The sequence below is a fragment of the Chionomys nivalis genome, chromosome 3, assembly GCF_950005125.1.
Source record: "Chionomys nivalis chromosome 3, mChiNiv1.1, whole genome shotgun sequence".
Classification (NCBI taxonomy): Eukaryota; Metazoa; Chordata; class Mammalia; order Rodentia; family Cricetidae; genus Chionomys; species Chionomys nivalis.
This window is the reverse complement of record NC_080088.1, coordinates 79,555,215-79,575,889: the sequence shown is the minus strand read 5'-3', so window position 1 is coordinate 79,575,889 and position 20,675 is coordinate 79,555,215. Positions and strand designations below refer to the sequence as shown.

The 20,675-nt window shown below is 54.1% G+C and overlaps 2 protein-coding genes across 8 annotated transcripts in view; one reads left to right on the top strand and one right to left on the bottom strand.

Annotated features, from left to right (window-relative positions):
• Nucleotides 1–13,595, top strand: part of Evi5l (ecotropic viral integration site 5 like) — a 45,096-nt gene extending 31,501 nt beyond the window's left edge. Inside the window, exons 11-20 of one of the 4 annotated variants that reach the window (XM_057763506.1) lie at nt 2,734–2,787; nt 3,744–3,776; nt 4,764–4,904; nt 5,828–5,956; nt 7,746–7,886; nt 7,989–8,144; nt 8,248–8,394; nt 8,484–8,579; nt 8,661–8,756; nt 13,442–13,595. In XM_057763506.1, coding sequence (XP_057619489.1) covers nt 2,734–2,787; nt 3,744–3,776; nt 4,764–4,904; nt 5,828–5,956; nt 7,746–7,886; nt 7,989–8,144; nt 8,248–8,394; nt 8,484–8,579; nt 8,661–8,756; nt 13,442–13,489 — 1,041 coding nt within the window. In that variant the 3' untranslated portion in view covers nt 13,490–13,595. Of the gene's footprint in view, nt 1–2,733; nt 2,788–3,743; nt 3,777–4,763; nt 4,905–5,827; nt 5,957–7,745; nt 7,887–7,988; nt 8,145–8,247; nt 8,395–8,483; nt 8,580–8,660; nt 8,757–8,920; nt 10,615–13,441 lie in introns of those variants that run through there. The other 3 variants (XM_057763503.1, XM_057763502.1, XM_057763504.1) reach the window with 3 other exon arrangements.
• On the bottom strand, nt 12,379–19,219 carry Prr36 (proline rich 36). 4 transcript variants are annotated; one of them, XM_057763498.1, is made up of 7 exons: nt 19,079–19,219; nt 18,817–18,935; nt 18,237–18,514; nt 18,024–18,126; nt 17,109–17,221; nt 14,954–17,011; nt 12,379–13,936 (listed from the first exon to the last, which is right to left on the bottom strand). In XM_057763498.1, exons 3-7 carry the CDS (start codon nt 18,505–18,507, stop codon nt 13,413–13,415), a joined length of 3,069 nt encoding a protein of 1,022 aa, XP_057619481.1. In that variant the 5' UTR covers nt 18,508–18,514; nt 18,817–18,935; nt 19,079–19,219; the 3' UTR covers nt 12,379–13,412. The 4 variants fall into 4 exon arrangements, with proteins under 4 accessions (XP_057619481.1, XP_057619483.1, XP_057619484.1 ...); XM_057763500.1 differs by lacking the exon at nt 18,817–18,935; XM_057763501.1 differs by lacking the exons at nt 18,817–18,935; nt 19,079–19,219 and adding an exon at nt 18,936–19,003.
• Between the last annotated feature and the right edge of the window lie 1,456 nt (nt 19,220–20,675).

Sequence of the window (20,675 nt, the reverse complement as noted above, 5' to 3'; positions counted from 1 at the left end):
CCTTTTTTCCATTTTGGGTAATCAGCAAAGAGAGGACTCATCAGCCAGACCTGTCCAAGCTTCTCTGTGGGGGGTGGTGCTAGGTGCAGTGATCAGCTGAGTTCCATTTGGACAAAGCAACCTAGGAGTTACAGGCTTCCCTGTCTCTTAAACAGTCAATCCTCCCTGGCCTTAAACAGTTCTGATCCAGCCTTACTGAGAAGCTCAGCTGAGGCTCTGCTTCTCTGACTCAGCTTCCTTACACATGATGTGAGTCAGTGACTATCAGATCCATGATTTGCTCCAGTTGTTTTCTGGGTGTTTATCACTGTGTCTCCCCCAGAAGCAGCCCAGGACCTATTCTGTGTGACCAACCCATAGCAAGTGTTCTAGCTTCATTTCTGCTGCTGTGATAAAATACTCTGACAAACAGGTGGTCTGGAGAAATGGCTCAGCAATTAAGAGAACCAGTGTTCACAACTGCCTATATCTCCATCTCACGAGATCTTCTGGTCTCTCTAGTTTTTGCATGCACGTAAAATAAATAAATTCTCAAAAAAAGTTTTTTAAACTTAAGACAAGAAAAATATTTATTGTAGCTAACAATTTCAGATTACAGTTCACTGCGACCAGGGAAGTCACAGCAAAAAGAGCTTAAGACAGTTGGTCACATGGCATCCAGTCAGGAACAAAGAGATGCTTGCGTGTTGGTCAACTCTATTTCTCCACACTTGTAGTTCAGGATTTCCTGCCTGGGGAATGGTGCCTCCTACAGTGGGCTGGCTCCTCCCACATCAATTAAGACGATCAAGAAAATCCCCTACAGACATGTTCACAGGCAAACCCAATGTAGACAGTCCTTCATTGAGATTCTCTTCCCAAATGATTCAAGATTTTTATCAAGTTGACAACTAAACCCAACCCTCACAGCCAGGTAGGCCTCTCAGCTATCTATTAATACAAATCATGTATTCATAACCAAGAGGCTGAGATTGCTAGCTACAACACAGCTGCATACATCAGCTCTCTAGAGGGTCATGGGGGAACCTAAAACCACAGATACTTACCCTAAATTCCTCATCACAGAATAGAAGGCAGAGCCAAGCATGGCATGATGCACCTCTATAATCCCCTACTCAGGAGATAGAAGGATTAGGGCTCAAAGCTAACTATACTATATAACAAGCAGGAGAATAATAACCAAGGCAATGTCCCTGGGTTCTATCCACATCCTGGCATCACACCACATACACAGCATCATGATACACACCTACCATCTCAGTTCTCGGGTGGGAGGAGCAACATCAAGGAGACAAAGGCAACCTTGGCTACACAGCAAGTTCTAAGTAAGCCTGGAATGTATGAGATCCTGTCTCAGAGACAATGATTAAAGCAAAAGTCTCCTACATGTTCAACACAGGAGGCCACAGTTCTGAGAGAGGGCTTGCTCCAGAGAGTTCAACTCAGGGGCTGGTAAGACCAAAGCAAAAAGTAGTCAGGACTGCCTGGCATCAGCTTCCTCCCAAACACAGAGGCCTTTGCCTTGAAAGATCAAGGCAGACTTCTGAGGACAGTGTAGATGCTGACTGCTCCTTACACACACACACACACACACACACAGAGAGAGAGAGAGAGAGAGAGAGAGAGAGAGAGAGAGAGATCATGCCATGAAAGCATTCTGGGTTGTTCCTAATGAAGGTTTGGATTTAAAAAAAAAAAAAAAGTCATTTTGAACTCAGGAGGCAGAAGCAGATAGATCTCTGTGAGTTTGAGGCCAATCTAGTCTACAGAGCTAGTTCTAGACCAGCCAGAGTACACAAAGAAACCTTGTCTTAAAAAAACAAAATCATCATCAGTTTGAGATAGTATCTCATGTAGACCAATTCAGTATGTTGTTGTAATAAGAGCGGTGGGCTGCGTCCCCGGCACCCAGTCGCCACCATGGCTAGCTTATGCCCCAAAATAATTACACGGAAACTGTATTCTTTTAATCACTGTCTGGCCCATTAGTTCCAGCCTCTTATTGGCTAGCTCTTACATATTGATCTAACCCATTTCTAATATTCTGTGTAGTACCACGAGCTGGCTTACCAGGAAAGATCTTAACCTGCGTCTGTCTGGAGTGGGAGAATCATGGGGACTCACTGACTCGGCTTCTTTCTCCCAGCATTCTGTTCTGTTTACTCCACCCACCTAAGGGTTGGCCTATCAAATGGGCCTGGGCAGTTTCTTTATTAATTAACCAATGAAAGCAACAGATTAATACAAGACCCACCTCCATCAGTATGTAGCTAACGATGAGTCCGAATTTATGATCCTCCTGCCTCTGCCTCCCAAGTGTGGAATTAGAGGCATGTACCACCAGCCGGGACTTTGTGAACCAAGGGCTACCATGTGTCCTACAAAAGCACTCTACCAACTGAGCCACATTCCTAGCCCCAAAACCGTTTTAACTTTTATTTTGTGTATGTATATGGGTGTGTATGCAATAGCATCCATATGAAAGGCCAGAAGACAACTTGTGGGAGTCAACTTCTCTCCTCAGCATGCACCTTTATCCAAGAACCATTTTGCAGGTCCTCAGTATTTTTAATGAGTCATCTAGACAGGAATATGTCTCATTTTCTGAAATTTCTGACCTAGAACAAAGGGTCTCTAAGGGGACCTTTTTTGACCTCTGTGGTTGGTGAATGGGGATTAAGTGCCTATAAGCGTTCCGGTATGCTCTGAAGTGCTCTTCTTCTTTCTCTGTAGAGGCTTCGTACAGAGAACCGACTGCTCAAACAACGGATTGAGACCCTAGAGAAGGTAAGGAGTGTGGGTACCAGCTGCTAGGTTTCAAATTTCCAGGCCTCAAAACACCCAGCAGCCATTAAGGCTGGGTCATTGCTCCGTTCTGAACCAGTTGACTTAAACCTAGGTAGGGAAGGCATAGTAGCCATACTCTTGTAATCTCAGCACACAGGAGGTGGAGGCAGGAGGATCAAGAGTTCAAGGCCAGTTAGCCTTGACTACATGAAACCCTATCTCAACAAAATATATGGGTGGCCTTTTATTCAAACACCCGCAACCCCACTTAGATTTGGGCTGCCCTGTTATTAAGGATTCTTGGAAGGCTTCATCCCACTCTGGATCTCAATTCAGCCCCTAGGGTTGCAGCTGAATCACGACTCAGTGGATGGCAATCACAAACCGCATGGGTGGGAGGATGAGCCCTCTCACTGGGCCACCCTAGAAAGGAAGGGGGGCAGGATGGAGGAAGAGCGGCATGGATTTGACCTCGCACCCTACTAGATTAAGGATTGGGGGTGGTTTGGGTGATTTAGCATGACTCCGAACTCTACTTCCTGCTCCTTAGTGCTCCTCACTTGACTATTCGCCAACCACAAGGAGGTAGTGGGTCATGGAGAAGATGTTATTACCACACCAAAAGCCTCAATTCTTGTTTTCTCTCAAGATTAAAATGCATTCCCTGTCCCAGCCCTCTCTGAAGAGACATTCCTGCTGCTGAGTTTTCTCAGCCCAGTGCACCCCGATCTCCCCACCCATATGAACCCCCCTCCAGGACGGAGCTGGCTCTGGCTTTGGTCTTTCTCCGGGTCCTCTTCGCTGGTTCTCTGGTCTTCACTCCTCTCTCCCCTGCTTCTAGAGGTAGCCCACTGCGTTAGTGACAAGTGGTTCTTGTCTGTCTCTCCCCCTCTCCTGTCCCCTGCCTTCTGCTCTGCCTCCTTCCCCTGTTGCTGGGAACCCCCTTCGCCTGGTAGGAGAGCGCGGCCCTGGCTGATAGGTTAATCCAGGTACTGTAGCCTTTCCATATACCTCTGCACTCTCCATCCCAGACCCTTCCTGGGTCACTGCACAAGACAGCCAGTAACCACCTCTTTCCTGGCCACTGCCATTCTGGGGGCAAGGGGGCAGGCCTGGCAACTTGCATGGAGGGAGAAGCTTCCAGGGAGACCAATGCTTTGAGGGAGGGGGGGCATGTGATCTGGAGACAAACACCATGATGGGAGGCATTGGTGGGAGTGAGTTTAGGAGAAAACTTACACTCAGCATGGGCAGGAGGCTTCCTCCACCAAGGGGCAACAGATGCCAGCCCAATAGGGCTCAGGACCCTTGAGCATTTGGTTGTAGGCCTTGACATGTGTTGTGCTAAGCTTACATGAACGTGCTCACCCACAGGCATGCATGCATAATTGCAGGCACACACACAACCCTTCTGACTCCTCTCTGCTTCTGCCTGCCACCCCCTCACCATCTCTCACTCGGCTGCTTCTGCTGCTGCTTCATTCTTGGATGGCTTTTCTAGAAGCTTCTGCACAGCACCCAGTGGCTCCGAGCCTGGAATGGGGGACAAGGAGTATCAAGTTGGGTGGGAGAGAGGATGTGGGTGGAGGACGTGGCCCCAGGGAGAGGTGTATTCCACCTCTCAGAGGTCTTTGGCACGGATAACAATCTTTCTCTTCATTTGGGGCAGAGGCAAAGAGCCAGAATGAGGAAAGAAGCCCGAGCTTGGGAGTTGGGGGCATTTGTCACTTAAGCTGGCAGTACCTCCAGAATGTCCAGTACTCCCAGGACCCATCAGGTGGCCTGTCCTTGCCTCTCTCCACCCCCACCATCCTGAGGCCTGCTGTGGGGCACCCCATCCCAGGCTCTGAGCACTAAAGGCCATGCCTGTCTCACTCTACCCCTCTCACATCCTCTCTGAGCCTCCCAGAGGCCAGGCCTGGGACCAAAGCAGACAGTCATGGCACCCTTCCCACCCCCATCCTCACTGTGCTCAGGGGCAGGTGACACGGGCACAGGAGGCTGAGGAGAACTATGTCATCAAACGGGAGTTGGCAGTGGCGAGACAACAGTGTAGCTCGACTGCGGAGGACCTTCAGAAGGCGCAGAGCACCATTCGGCAGCTGCAGGAACAGCAGGTACCAGGCATGTGGGTGGGGTTGACTGGCAGGACCACACCTCCCACAAGCCCATGTGCCACTCCTACCTTCTGGCCCTAGAGCTATAAGGTGGGTAGGGGTATCCAGAGGCTAGAGTGGATTTGCTGTCCCTCACAGCCAGCTACCCCTAGTCTCCATGGGACATCCTAAGATTTCCATTTCCTACCCTGAGGTGAGTTGTCTTATCTTGAGACTAAGCTGGAGGGTTCCTCTGAGAAACAGAGAACCTCTGGGTGCCCACTATGAGGAAATGAACAGGTAGGTAAGGTCTAGACCTATTATCCTCAGGCTCAAGAGGAGCGTTAAAAAAAAAGGGGGGGTACCCCAGAAGAGGGGCACCTCATGAGGCCTGAAGTCCATTTGACCCAGGAAGTGATGCTGGCACAAAGAGTCAGAATTCCTAACAGGACAGAGGTCAGGTGGCTGGCTGGGGAAGGGGGTGCTTTCCAAGGCCAGATTGGGATGGTCCCCTAGAGAAATGCCCTCTCATGCAACCAGAGCAGAAAGAGAAGGTCTTGGTTTTCACCCTATTTTGGAGTGGTCCCTGACCGTGTACATGATTCCACAACTCCCTGGTCCCTGACCGTGTACATGATTCCACAACTCCCTGGTCCCTGGCTGTGTACATGATTCCACAACTCCCTGCACTGCAGGAGCACATGCCCTGCCCATGGTCCTGGGACTGAGTCTTGGAGGCTCTCAGAGGCATCCTGAAGTCATGGAAAGTCCCATTCCCAGCATCCCTTCTGTGCAGATTTCCCTGGAAAGTAGCCAAGCCAAGTGCCATGAACAGAGCATGGGTTCAACCCAGGATGCCCCAAAACTGGCCCTCTGGCCCATTAGCATGGAAGCTAGCCACTGTGCAGTCTTGACCAGGGACCATTGCTGTTCTTTGTCTCCAGGAAAACCCACGCCTCACAGAGGATTTTGTGGCCCACTTGGAGACAGAACTGGAGCAGTCACGGTTACGTGAGACAGAGACTCTGGGGGCCCTTCGAGAAATGCAGGACAAGGTTCTGGACATGGAAAAGGTATGGCTAGGAAGAAGACAAAAGTCTTGAGTGAGTTTTAGAAGCTTCAGAAGCCAGGCATTGCCACATACACCTGTAATCCCAGCACTGTGATAGAGAGATGGGAGGATCTCTGGTTGGCTGACTGGTCTTTAGCCTAGCTCCAGGTTCAGGAAGAGACCCTATCTAAAGGGAATAAGGCAAAGTGCTGGGGTCACCTCTCATCATCCTCTGGCCTCTTCAAACATACACACATGTGCCTATAACACACACACACAGAGCCAACAAGAAGAGGCAGCCGGGACATTGCCTTACTCTCATGTCAGTCGGTTCCCACAGAGAGGAAGCCCCTCTCTCCATGCTGCTCTATAGCCTGTTGCCAACTAGGCATTGTCCCCTACACCACCACAGTCTCTGCACAGGGACCAGTGCTCCTCACCCCAGAGCTCCCCATGCCCTTGAACCCTGCCTTAAGTCTCAGTCTCTTCTAGACCAGGCTGGCCTCGAACTTACAGAGATCCGCCTGCCTCTGCCTCCCAAGTGCTGAGATTAAAGGTGTGCGCCACCACCGCCCGGCTAAGTCTCAGTCTCAAATCATAATGTGTTGCAGTATCCCACTACACTGTGCATATCTCCCCGCTGGAGCTGAGGTTCCAGGATGCAGGGAAGGAAAGGCTGACAGGGGAAAGCCCAGACCTACTAAATTAGGACTGCCTACCCACTCTTCTCTTCCATGGAGATACTCTCCAGAGGCAAGCTAGAGCCAAACTTTCCTCCCTGCAGTCCTGGAAGTGGGCAACCAGACTTCCTGAGTGCCTCCCCGGCTACTTTGTGTGTTGATGCAACTCAGACTGAGGATGTACTTCAGTTGGTAGAATGCTTGCCTAGCATATATGAAGCCCCAGATTCCATCCCTAGTACATTCCCATAACCCCAGCCCCGGGGAGATGGAAGAAGGAAGATCAGCCATTCCAGACCATCCTTGGCTACATAGCAAGTCTGATTTCAGCCTGAGTTACCTGAGATCATGTCTTAAAAAGAAAAAAGCCAAACCAAACCACAAAACTCTCCTGGGATCTGCCACAAAGTCCTTGAAGTTGAGAAAAACCCCTTCCCCCAATATCAACTACAGCTATGTGAGGGCCAGAAGCCTCAGCCCCATCAACATACTTTCTCCACACAGGAGGGAAATGTGCCCAGCCTAGACCTGTCTTGCATTCCTCACCCAGAGCTAAACAAGTCAGTAAGGACCAGGCCTACCGAGTTACATCATGAGCACCACCACACCCCAGCCACTGGGCCCTCTCCACACCAGGACAGAATAGAGGCTGGTCCCCAGTCTGTCTGTTTCTGGAAAGAGGGGCTCCAGGCCAGGCCTGGGGAGAGCACAGGGTGCTGCTGCCTGTCTTGCAGCCCCTACGGATGCAGTTCTCAGGATGGGTCATGGGTCTGAAAGAGTGGAATCTTGGAGTTGAGAGCAGACTTGCACTCTCCTTAGCTGCCCCAGTGTGCTGTGTGTAGTCAGCAGTAATCTTTACAGGAGGCCTCACAGTTCCAGGGGGTTTCCCAAGGACAGACTTGAGAGAGTAGATGCTGTTTTTGCAGATAATGAACCCTGGCTAGGGTTACAGGAGGGTCCTCTTCCCCTGGGCCTAGTCCTTGCTTCCTTGGGTATGTGGTTCTTTCTTCGATCAGCTGCCCCAGGCAGAAAAAGATCCGGGTGGCAGGGAGGCCCAAGGCATGGATCCTGCAGTTTATGCAAGGAGTTAAAGCAGCTTTCAGGGTTCCTCACTTACTGTCTTCCCTGCAGAGAAACAGCTCACTGCCAGATGAGAACAATGTAGCCAGACTGCAAGAGGAGCTTAAGGCGCTCAAGGTGCGGGAGGGCGAGGCTGTAGCCTCTGCGCGGGAGCTGAAATTGCAGCTGCAGGAGCTCTCAGACACCTGGCAGGTGAGAACGGGTGGTGAGGGAGCCCCCAGCAGGATGTCCCCGGAGCAGCTGGTGGGCCTTACCTGGGGCCGGTCTCTAGAACCCCTCCAGCCATTCTTCTAGGCTCATCTTTCCCGTGGTGGCCGCTGGAAGGAGTCCCCGCGGAAGCTGGTCCTGGGAGAACTGCAAGACGAGCTCATGACCGTGCGTTTGCGCGAGGCGCAGGCCCTGGCCGATGGCCGCGAATGGCGGCAGCGCGTGGTGGAACTGGAGACCCAGGTAGTCCATGCCTCCGCGGGACAGGGACCCCCCACAGCGGACCCCTTGACCAAAGCGCGACCACCCCTCTCCTGCTGCTATGCCCTCTGGTCCTCCTTTCCAGGACAACATCCACCGCAACCTGCTGAACCGTGTGGAGGCAGAACGTGCAGCTCTGCAGGAGAAGCTGCAGTACCTAGCAGCGCAGAACAAGGGACTCCAGACTCAACTCAGTGAAAGCCGCCGCAAGCAGGCGGAGGCTGAGTGCAAGGTGCAGCCCCTGCCTGGACCCCACGACCCTACCTGCGACCTTGCCACCTCCTTAACCCAACCTCTGTACACCCCTTCCCCCCATTTCAGAGCAAGGAGGAAGTGATGGCTGTGCGCCTTCGGGAGGCTGACAGTATGGCCGCAGTGGCGGAGATGAGGCAGCGCATCGCAGAGTTGGAGATCCAGGTGAGCTGCCCGAGCTGAGAGGAGGTTGGTGCCCTTGGGCTGGCCATGCTCTGACTGCCAGTACTCTGGCCTTACCGGCAGAGGGAGGAGGGCCGTATCCAGGGCCAGCTGAACCACTCGGATTCTTCGCAGTACATCCGCGAGCTGAAGGACCAGATTGAGGAACTGAAGGCCGAGGTGAGAGCAAGGGTTGCTGGCGACAGGCCAGACTCTGGTGCAGGGACCCAGATGAAGCATGAAGCTAGGAGGGTAAGGGAGGAGGGCGCCTGATGGCCAGGCTTTTGTGTGGGCACATCAGTCTACATCTCCAACGCGCGGGTGCCCCCCCCCGCGCACCCCAGGTGCGGCTGCTGAAAGGCCCACCAACCTTCGAGGACCCGCTGGCTTTCGATGGTCTTAGCCTGACACGGCACCTGGATGAGGACTCCCTACCATCTTCCGATGAAGAGCTGCTGGGAGTGGGTGTGGGCGTGGGCGCAGCCCTGCAGGACCCACTCTATCCTCTGTCGCCCCGGGACGCACGCTTCTTCAGACGTCTGGAAAGGCCAGCCAAAGACAGTGAAGGTAGCTCAGACAGCGATGCAGACGAACTGGCCACGCCTTATAGCAACCAAGGCCTGGACAACTGAGGCTGGGGGCCCACTCACTGGGAGCCTGGAGACCGCAATCACCACTTGCCGGGAGGAGAGGGCAGCAGTCAGTGACCTTGCTGCTCCACAGTACTAAAAAATTATGTGCCTCTGTGGTTCCCGCCAAACAAGGGCCAGGTGGAGGAGGCTGCACAGAGGGCAGGGCCTACTGGCAGGCCTGTCTTACATAGCAGTGTTGACCCGGTTTGGTCCATACGGTGCAGGCCCTCCTGAGTTCAAGGGGTGCCTGGGTCAGTTACCTGGAGGGTGATGCTCTCTTCATATGGACAAGGGCCGAAAGTGCAGAGGTCCCAAGACTTGCTAAGCAGAAAGCTTCCTCCTCCCAGTCAGCTTCCCTTTGGGACAAGGGTGGCCCTGCTGGGTGGGGCCCAGGAGCTGCAGTGGGTCTGAGGAAGGAGGGACAACTTGGATTGTTTATTAGCACCCCAGGACAGGCTCTCTGTACACAGTGATTTTGAACAGCCAGCCCCTTGCCACCAGGGTCAGATGGCTAGGCTGGGCTTTTCTGCCTGGTGCAGGCATCATGGCCCCTGCAGCAGAAACCAAAGTCCCCCCCATCCTGTGTGCAGGACCACAGGGGTGTGAGTGGTCCGTGGGAACCAGCTCAGGCATGGGCAGTGTCTCCCTACCTTCTAGGGCTGCAGAAGCTGCAAAGAAGAGACCCTTTTCCCAAGAGCACCCATCTTCCTCTGGGGAGTACTAATATCACACATGTTGGCTGGCTGTGGAGGAAAGCCCCTTCCTTAGGAGTTCTCAGCCTCAGTTCTCTTGTTCCTGTGTCCCTAGCCCCATTTCTGGCCAGAGGTTCCCAGTCAGAGTTACCTCCCTTATCTCCTTGAAGTGTTTCTGTGGTCTCTGCCCAGAGCTGAGAATGGTGCCAAAGTCCATCGATGCTCCCAGACTCCTTTATCCCTCACGGCCTGCATCTTGGGACCCTGGGGGCTGACCCCCCTCTCAGTGCTTCTAGAGCCTCAGGTAGAGTGGTGTCCCAAGCAATCCCTGGGTGCTTCCTGGGTGGGCCTCCAGCTCAGTCTCCATTCCTGGTGGCCCACTCTTTAAGTGTTAAAAAGCCTGGGGGCTGGGACAGGGTACCCCTGAGGAGGCCCTCTTCTGTGCCCCTCATGTGCCCCTCCACACTGCCCACCACCATTTTGCACACTGCCTGTTCACACTCCATGTCTCCCAGGCAGGAAAGATGGAAAATAAAGTGTATTTACACAGTCACAAGGGATGCTGAGTGGAGCAAGCCAAAGGGCTGGGAAAATCACAGCAAGGTGCTGACCCCATCCTTGTGTTCTGGAAGTTCGAAGCCGAATGCAATGGCTAGTCAGTGTGAGATAGGCCACAGGGGTGGATTTGGATGGCCTAATCCAAAATGCCAACTTGAAGAAAAGCTGGGCCCAGTGATAGCCAGTGGAGTGTTCTGCCTGTGCCTGCTTTTGTGGAGTCTCTGCTGTAATGGGAGTGGGTACTAAGGGTAAGGGAATTTGTGTAATGCCAAAGTAGACAACCAGAGCGGAACAGAGCAGAGGAGACAAGGTGAGAAATTCCCCTGAGGGCAAAAGCACAAAGGCTCTGCTAATAGGGAGAGGAGGGGTTATTTTCTGTGAGGAGCCAGAATATCCTGGAAGAAGGAACAGATCTTGGGTGTGTGGTGAGACCAGGGAGGTGGTGAGTGTGACTGCTCCAGTCGGGAGCTGAGTTTGGGCTCGAACTGAGAGCAGTGTGGGATCCATGGGAAGGCTGAGAAGAGAGCCTATTGAATGGGAACTCCCCTACTGGAGAAATCCCCTAATGAGGGTCAGTAACCAGGCCAGTGCATCAAATGCCAAACTGACATTACACCGGAGTGTTGTCTGGGAGAAGAGTGCCCAGGGTTAGCACCAGCTCATGGAGGGAGGGGAAGTATAGTCGAGAGCACTAAAACACAACTATTTACTGCCCAGTGGCACTGAGCAACTGGACACAACGCTGATTCCAGGTCAGAATAGCTGAGTCCCCTACAGATGCTCCCATTCATTCCGGTCACACAGATCTAATACTGATGCTCATCTGTCACTGCTCCCGTGGGTCACTAAGCATCCACATGTTCTTGTCCCCAAGCTAGCTCCCTGAACTGGGACCTGGAAATTGGCCTGAGGTCCTAGCTGCCCAGTGTTAAGAGTCACCTTTTTGCTGGGGCATGGTGGCATCTTTAATCCCTGCACCCAGAAGGCAGTGGCAGGAGGTTCTGAGTTCCAAGGCCAGCCTGGTCTACAGAGTGAGTTCCGGAACTACAGGCTAGCCAGAACTATATGGAGAAACCCTGTCTTCGGATGGGGAGAGTTAGCTTTTTTCTCTTAGGCTTGTCTTGACATCTGGGAACAAGGATATCTGGGGTTCTCTCCAGGGCTCAGCTAGAGAAGAAATCTCTGGCTTGCTACAAATCTCAGAGTCCAGAGCATGTGCTTCCCCCCACCCCCCGCCCCAACAACAGAGGTAGCAGTGCCCCTCTGAGATGAGACTCTTTGGACTGTAAGCCAGGAAGTGGCTGTTTCAGGGTGAGGACAGAGAACTTAGTTGTCTGTACCTGACAAGTACCTGACTCAGGGTGAGGTAAGGGGGCCCAGCACAGGGCACTGCCATTTGGCTTCCACACTGTTAGTGCCAAGCAGGAGATCCTTGGGCAGTAACGTTCAAGGGGTAATGTCATGCAGGGGCACTTGGAAAGAAAGAACCTTGCCTGGAGTTAGGGGCTCCATGGACAGGTTGATGGCTGGGAGGTGGAGAGCAATTCTGATTGACAGACTTAAATGAAGATGGTAACTGAGAATTCATGAGATCATCTGGAGTAAGAAACAAGGCAAGGATGCCCCTGTGAGTGCAATACATAGAATGGCATGGTGTCAATGCCCAGGTCTTCTGCACCACCACCCCCTTCAAGGTTCAGCCAGGTCATGGTGTCAACGCCCAGGTCTTCTGCACCACCACCCCCTTCAAGGTTCAGCCAGGTCAGTCCACTTTAGCCCTACATTTGTAGTTCTTTCTGCAAACCTGGGCAAGTTACTGCCTTAACACTGTGGCCTCCTTGGTGAAAGGAGAGGGAGATTGTCTCCGTTTATTTCCCTTAACTGTGATAAATCACCTTGACAAAAGCAACTTAAGGGAGAAAGGGTTTATTCTGGCTCACAGTTCAGGGTACAGTCTATCACTGTGGGGAAGTCAAGGTAACAGGAGCTGGAAGCAGTCACAAAGAGCAGTGAATGCATGCTGCTGCCCAGCTCTCTGCTTACACAGCCCAGGATCCCAGCCAGGGTATGGTGCCACCCACAATGGGTAGGTGTTTCCACCTAAGCCTAAGCAAGCTAACTCCCCCCCCAACACACACACACACAGGCATGCCAAGGGGCCCATCTTTCAGGGGATTTTCACATTTTACAACTTGGCACTACCCATCACAGAGGGAGAAGTAAGAGATGAAGGCAAGGACTCACCCTTCCTCTCCACTCGAGTTCATCCTCCAGGCCCAACTCTCAAGCACAAAAGAGAAGGGTGCACACAGGGCATAGGGGCTGTAACAAGGAATACCCAGGAGAGCGAATTACCCCACATCCAGGGTTAGAAGAGCTTTGGTGGCTCCCCGGTTTGATCACCAGCTCATCCACTCAGGCCTCCCTGGGCCTAACATTTTCATTAGAAGTGTGACCCAAAAGAGCACAAGACCACTATCTCACCAACCACCTTGCTGTAGACAAGTCACACAGTTCAGCCAGAGCTCCGACTTGCTCAGGCACACCCAGCAGCATGGTGTAGCCTGGACCTTTGAACTGCACCGCTACATGTGTGGCCCTTTCCCAGCTCCCATCACCATGGCGCCCAGGTGCCAGCATCTCTGGTTTTACTGAAAATGAGGCTATTGGTATGCGAGGCTATTTATCCACTGAACATAGGGTGTGGCGTGGCTCCTTAGAGGGCTGTGGCTTAGGCCAAACACAAGCGCAAATGGAAGGCCTAGGCCTACCTGTAGGTGTGTTCCAAGCTTATACCAAGGAAGGATAGGGGCACGGCCTGGGCCCAAAGACTGGGCTCTAGAGGTTTAAAAAAAATATCCATCCAGTGAGAGCGGAGACTAAGGCAAAAGAGGTGTAACCGGAAGGGTGGACTCTAAAGTGGTATGTGTATGATCCCGGGGCTGGGGTCTGGCTCAATGAAAAGTCTCCACTTCCACTACAGTCCAATCACCCTGTGGGGAGGCCACGTCGTCCGGGGAGAAGCTGGTGACTGAAGTGATGCTGGCCCGCGACTCGTCCAAGGGAGACAGCAATTCGGCCCAGCGGCCCAATTCGGCATCGCTAAGCGGAGCCCGGGATCCCCCCGGAACACCACCACCCCCTGGGCCTCCTGAACCTCCTTCACTACCGGCAGCGGCACCCTCGGCTGCCGCTAGCAACAGTGTCCGGCTCAGCAGGTGCTGTACGACGCTCGCCTGCAGCGCCCCTAGCGGCAGCTCGCCAAGGCGAGCGGATTTGGGGCTTCTCGAGGATGCTCCTGAGCCCGGGGTAGCAGTTGCCTTCCCACCGCCAGAGCCCGGCCTCGGCTCCGGCTCCGGTTCCGCATCTAGGGATCCAGGGGTAGGGGCCACCGACTCTGGTCCTTCAGCTTCGTAGATGGTGCACAGGCCGTCAGAGGAGCCCGCGCAGGCAGCGGGAGGCCACGGCAGGGGAACTCCTGTAAGAACAGAAGTGGGGACCAGCGAGATTGGCTCAACGGAGGGCGCTTGCCACCAAGCCTGACAACCGGCGTTTGATCTCTTGAGCCTACACAGTGAAGGAGGGAACCAACTCCCACAAGTTATCTGACCGCCACATCAGCGCTGTGACACATGAACCCACAAAAATAAGCAAGTGAATAAATAAAATTCATGATGTGAAGAAAAAAAAATTAAGGACCAGCAGGGAATGGAGAGATGGTTCATTGGTTAAAAACACTAGCTGCTCTTTCAGGAGCCCTAGGTTCGATTCCCCCGCACCCATGTGGCTGCTCACAACGGTCTGTAAGTCAAGTTTCAGGTACCTGACATACTTTTCTAGCGTCTACTGCATCACACACATACATTCAGGTAAATTACCGGTACACATAGAATGAAATAAAAATAAAATAGGGCTGGAGAGATGGTTCAGCGGGTAAGGCTACTAAGGAGATCTGAGTTCAACCCACAGGTAAGGTGAGAACAGAATTCTATAAGCTGTCTGACTTCCACAAACGCGCCAGAGTACATACCCACAGCACTCCTAGCGCCCCTAGAGGCAGCTACAGTTTGTAAAGAGATGCAAACATAAAAAATGAGTACACAAACGTGATTTTTAAGGATGTGGGGCTGGAGAGGAGGCTCAGAGATAAAGAACAATACTGCTCTTGCAAGGACCTGAGTTCGGTTCTAAGCACTCATTTCGGGTAGCTCACAATAGCCTGTAAGAGCCGCACACGTGTAGCATACTATATATATAAAATCGTTTTTTTTAAGAGGTTGCGAGACGACGAGTAAAGGCGCTTGCAGCCCTGCCTGACGACCTAAATTCTATCCCCGTAACTCACACGGAGGAAAGAGAATAGATTACTGCAGGTTGTCCGCTCATTTCCATGCGCATGCACATATACACATACTAAATAAATATAAAATTCAAGTTAAAAAAAAAAAAAGCTTGACTCCATGAAAAGGTCCGCCCCCGAGCCTGAACTCCTTACCTGGAGCGCCACGCACTGCCAACGATGGAGCAGGACCTCGACTCCAAGAGGCCGGGTGGCAGGCCGCTAGCTCCGCGTCTGCGGCCGGGGAGACTGTGGCGCAGCCGTCGGGCCCGCTATCATAGCCACGGAGCTCCTCCGGCGTGCTCGTGGCGCTGCTGCTGTGGCCTGCCAGGTCCGGGCCACTCAGCGTACTGGACGGGCTTCGCGAGGGTGGCGGTGGCGGGGCAGGGGCCAGCGACAGGGTCAGCCTTGGACTTGAGATCGGGACATCTGGACCTGGAGTCGGGGGTCGACGAGGGGCTTGCAGTGGAGGTGAGGCGGGAGGAGAAGGAGGCTGAACAAGGGGCGAGGTCAGGCCCGGAGGGGGCGTGGCCAGAGGAGAGGGCGGGGTCTGGAGAGGAGGCAAAGCCAAGAGGGGAACCTGTAGGGGAGGTGGCGCCGTGGCCGGCGGGGAGGAGGGAGCCTGCAGAGAGGGCAAAGCTAGAGAAGAGGGGTCCTGCGGAGGGGGCGAAGTCAGAGGAGTGGGTGAATCCAATGAAGGTGGGGCTTCTGGTGGGGGCGTTGCCAAGGGAGCCGGAGGTGAGGGTGAAGGAGAAAGAGGGCGCTCTAGAGGTGGTGAGGCAGGAGGGGAGAGAAGAGCTGGCAGAGGAGGCGAGGCCGGGGACGAGGGAAGAGGCGAAGGATATGTAGCCAGAGAAGGCGCCTGCAAGGGAGGCGAGGGTAGAGAGTGTGCCTGCACAGAGGATGTGGGCATGACAGAGAGCGAGGCCTGCAGAGGAGGTGAGCCCAAAGGCAGTGGGGACGATAGTGGCGACACAGCCAAAGGAGCAGGCGTGGCCTGCTGGGGCGACGAGGCCCGGGAGGGTGTCGAGGTCAACAAAGAAGCCTGTGAAGTGGGCAAAATCAGAGGTGGTGAGAGCCTCAGAGGAGGCGTGACCACGGGAGAGGGAGGGACATACAGAGGTGGAGAGGAGGAAGGGGAGGGAGAAACTGGAGGAGAAATGGCCAGAAACAGAGTGTCTTGCAAAGGCGGCGTAGTTCGATTAGAGGGCGTGTCCTGGAGGAGAGGAGACCCAGAAAAGTTGGCCGGCAAAGGGGGCGTAGTTAGAGCGGACAGAGTGGACAGAGAGGGTGTGATGAGGGGCGTAGGCTGATTCTGCGGGGAAACTGGCGGTGAAGGAAGGACTGGTGGAGGAGGCGTGGCTAGAGGTGGAGGCGCAGGTGAGATAGGAGTGGCCGAGAGAGTCTCCGGAGGGGGCGAAGCTGAAGAAGCCTGGTTGCAGGGCACACTCTGTACAAGAGATGAAAGCGATGGAGAGATCACGGCCATTGGTGGGGGTGAGTCAGAGGCCTCTTCAGGACCCAGACTTGTGGGTGGAGCTTGCAAAGGGGGCGTGGCTGGTGGGGATGGGAGGTTCTGCAGAGAAAGCGGGGGAGGTGATGGTGGGCAGTTTATGGCCTGTGATTGGGGTGTTGCCTGTGCAGAGGACTGGGCTTGGAGTGAAAGAGCAGCAGGTAGAGGGGGGGTGGCGGGTGGAGAGGGAGGGAGCGCGGCCTTCAGCGGATCCTCGGGGACCTGGACAGAGGCAGCCTGAGGTGTGGAGGCTCCAGGTGGAGCGGGCGTGACTAAAGATGAAGCAGAAAGTAGACTCTGTGCTGAGGTTCTGTCCTTCCTCGGGACTGTGGTCTGGGGTGGGCGCAGAGCTTGCTGCCCTTTCGACTTGAGCTGCGAGGTGTGCGCAGGAGCCCGGGGGGTGGCACGCGGAGAGACCCCAGAGCGAGCTGGAGAGAGCTGAGGAGTAGCACTGGAGCTCAGGGAACGGGAGGCCGGCTTCTGCAGGCTGCCACCAGCGGCAGAGCGCCTCTTTAAGGCTGGGCTCAGCTCCGGGACACTGCGCTCCGCAGCACTGCTCACAGGTTTCCTGGGTGCTTCGGTGGTCAAGGGACGCTGCCGGGCACTGGGAACTGGTCGAGGAATTCCCACCTCTGTAGCGGGAGGTCTGGACCGACGAGGGATGGCAGGAGAAGAGGTTCCTGAGGTGGGTCCTAAAGAATCTGCAGACAAAAACGACAGTCCAGAAGAAACACGGATACCTCGAGACTAGTTGCCCTCAAAGACTGATAGAAACCTGCTTGTCTCCAGGTCACATACCTCTTCTCGTTCCAGAGCTCAGAGTGTTCCTTTTGGGTGCCTCTGATGCTTTACCTCTGACCACGGGCTCCTTAGTCGGGGGTTGGGGTCCCTTCTGGACAACAGGGCCTGGTCTGGAAACAGGAGGACCAGCTGTTGTTGGTATTCCCAGTCGCACACTTCCCCACCTGTGACATGGAGTTGCTTGCCTTCCTGTGACCCAACCAATAATGACTTTTGCCCAATTTGACCCACTATCTGCAAGTGTTCCTGAGCCAACTCGTGGGAAATATTTTTGTGCATGTGTGTGCAACGTATCTTCAGTTGTGCTCCCCCAGGCATACTCGTGTGGATGCCAGAGGTAAGCACTGGCATCTAGCTGGATCTTTTCTCTGTTTTCTTTCTTTCTTTCTTTCTTTCTTTCTTTCTTTCTCTCTTTCTTTCTTTCCTAAGACAGGGTTTCTCTGTAGCTTTGGAGCCTGTCCTGGAACTAGCTCTTGTAAACCAGGCTGGCCTCGAACTCACAGGATCCGCCCACCTCTGCTTGCCGAATGCTGGGATAAAAGGCGTGCGCCACCATCGCCCGGCTCTTTTTACTGTCTTATTTTTGCATTGTTTTATTTATTATCACTGTGTAGACCAGGCTAGCCCCAGACTCATAGAGGTCCATATGCCTCTGGCTGCTGAGGGCTGGTATTAAGAGTCCAGCACCCGGAATCCATCTCTCCCCACCTCCCATTCCCACCCAGAGCTGAGGTGATAGTGGTACACCACCGAGACCAGAGTCTCACGCTCAGGTCCTCATATTTACGCAACAAGCACTTCACCACACTAAGCCACCCTCCCAGCCCATTCTTGCGTAATTTCAAAAGGCACCAGATTGCTAAACTAACCCTTGCTTGGGGAATTAAGGAGTTAGAGGAATTAGCGTGTTACCTGGTGATCCCACTGCTGGCACGCCCGGGGCTAGAAATAGAACCCTGGCCGGAGATCTTCACCGGGGCCTTCTCTCCTTTCCCAGAAGCTGCGGGCCTGGAGGCTTCAGGGAGAAGACAAAAATCAATGGCATTTCTGAAAAAGAAGAGTATCCGAGAAGGAAGAGGGAAGGTGAGCAGTGTGAAAATTGAAGTCACAGATGAAGCTGAGCACCTGGGCTGCGAGGACCTGCCCCAACGCTGCTGCGCGCTGGTGCCCCCTGCGCTGCTGTCTGTGGAAGAGCTGTTTTGCCGACGCCCGCGGCTCGCTCCACCGGGGGCCTTCGCCCCACAGCTCCATTTGCTTCCAGGACTCGAAGGGCAGCGGTGGTTACAGGGGGAGGAGGTCGAGGGGATCCAGGAGGCCTCGGGGTCAGAAGGCCTGAAGGTCGTGAAACTGGCATCCTCGGGGCAGCTCCTGCCTTGACCTTATCCCTCTTGTCCATAATGCACCTGATGAGGAAAACAGAGGGGTCAACATCCCAGGTCTTGAACCACTCACCACAAACGAACCTGGCGCCTCCCTATGCTTCCTCCAGCATCACCACCTAGGGGTGCCTAAACCTCAGCCTCAAGAGCCTCAATTTGCTTTCCTTCCAACCACCTACACCCGCTCACCAGCCCAGCCGCTCAGTGTTGTCAAGTCCCACCGCCACCTCCATCCCCCAAAGCTAAGACGCCCTGTTCATGTCCCCCCCACACACACCCGCGCCCGTGCCTCTGCCCTCTCACAAAAACAACATCCATGCCCCTACCCCTCGCCTCTCGGAAACCCAAACGACCAGTCCCCGAAAACAGGACTTCCAGATTCAGGGTCCTCCCAACGCACACCAAGTGCGATTCACCAGCGTCCTCCCCCAGGTTCCCCAGGCACCTGCAGGAAGAAAAAGAGTGGCCTCGTAGCCCGCGAACGGGCTCCGGTAGACAAAGAGCTGCTTCCCGGGCCCGACCCCTCCCCCAGCATGGTCTCCTAGGCCAGCGATCCGCCCGTTCCACCTGCTCACATCGCGCGCTCACCTACGCCTCTGGCCACGAGCCGCTCCACGCAGGGTCGCCTGGGGTGGGGCTGGGCCGGAGCAGCTGTGGCGGGGAACGGCGAGAAGGCAAGGGGAGGGGGCTGCAGGCGACAGTGCCTGGGGAGCCTGGCCGCGGCCCCGCCCCTCAGCCGCGGGCAGGGAGAGCCCAGGATGCGCGTGCTTGCGCTCGATCCAGAGCCGGGAGCGCGCCGAGGGGGGCTGAGAGAAGAGGCGCGCCTACGAGGGAGGTGCGCGTGCTGCCTCCCTGTGACCACCCCGGGGGAGGCCTATTTCAGTGACTCTGTCCAACGACCACAGACTTAACCAGAGATGCTTAGTAGGGAAATCCCTTGAGGACCCTCACAGTCCCCTACTCCAGCTCTTGCACCTGCTCCTTCTCAAGCACTTGGAGACCAATGTTCTCCTGGACAGGGATAGGCTGGGCCTTGGCAACCAGGAGGGCGGGATCACTGAGCCTCTGATCCACCAACCAATCCAGCCACTCTGTGTCCTCCAGTCCCCCTTTCTTGATGACTGTGGAGGTTAGATAGCCCTAGGATGTCTTGCAACCCCACTTTTTCTCACACCCTAGGTAACCCCGTACTTGCTGCGGATTGGTGGGGGTTGCTGGAGAATGCGAACCCTGGGAGCTAATTTTTATTACATTTTATTTATTTATTTATTTATTTAATTTATTAAGTGTGTGTGTGTGTTGGTGTGTGTACGTGCCACTGCACGCTGTTAGACGTCAGAGAACAACAGTAGGACCAGTTCACCCCTACAACCTCATCCTGGGGATGAAACTGGGGTGATCAGGCTTGGCAGCAAGCGTATTTGTCCACTGAGCCATCTCACAGAACTCAAACTCTTGGGCTTAGGGGATGCACAGCAGAGCCCAGATTTGGAAGAAGAGAGGAAGATCAGAGGGAGGAAAGAAAGGGAGAAAAATAGGAAACACGGTGGTGACTCTGCCTTTTGTGGGGCAAGACATCTCTACTTAGCTGGCATACAGGCGGTCAAGGCCTCAGAGCTTTCCTGGCAGAACTTGTGGATCGTTGAGAAGCATGATTACGGAGGGAAAGTCTGCAAACAGGTGTGTGAAGAAGCTGAGAGCATTCTGTCTGAGGGTCCGAAGCTGAGCAACTAAAAGGTGTCACTTTAGGAGGTTAACTCACAGACCCCATGGGGGTGGGTGCACCGTACAGGAGATCTTACCCACAGGGGGTGTTAAACCAAACCGCTGGTCTCCAAGGGTTCTCTGGAGTATAAGGACTCTTTGAGCTTGGTATTGTGGGCTGCATAGCCAGTACTCCAGAGATAGCAGCAGGAAGATCCTGCGTTCCAGACCAGCCTGGACTACTTAGCAAAGCTTGCTGAGCCATTTCAGTGCTAGGCAGATAAAGAAATGAGTCCTGGACCAGTGTCCTGAAAGTTCCAGAAGAAGGGCTGGAAAACAACTGGATCCAGAGTTAAGAGCATTTTTAGGGCTGGACATATAGCTCAGTTGGCAGGTGCTTCTGCAACAGACAAAGAGCCTCTGCAGTAACACATGGACTTGGCATGGCGGTGTGCGGCTATCATCCCAGCATTTAGAAGGG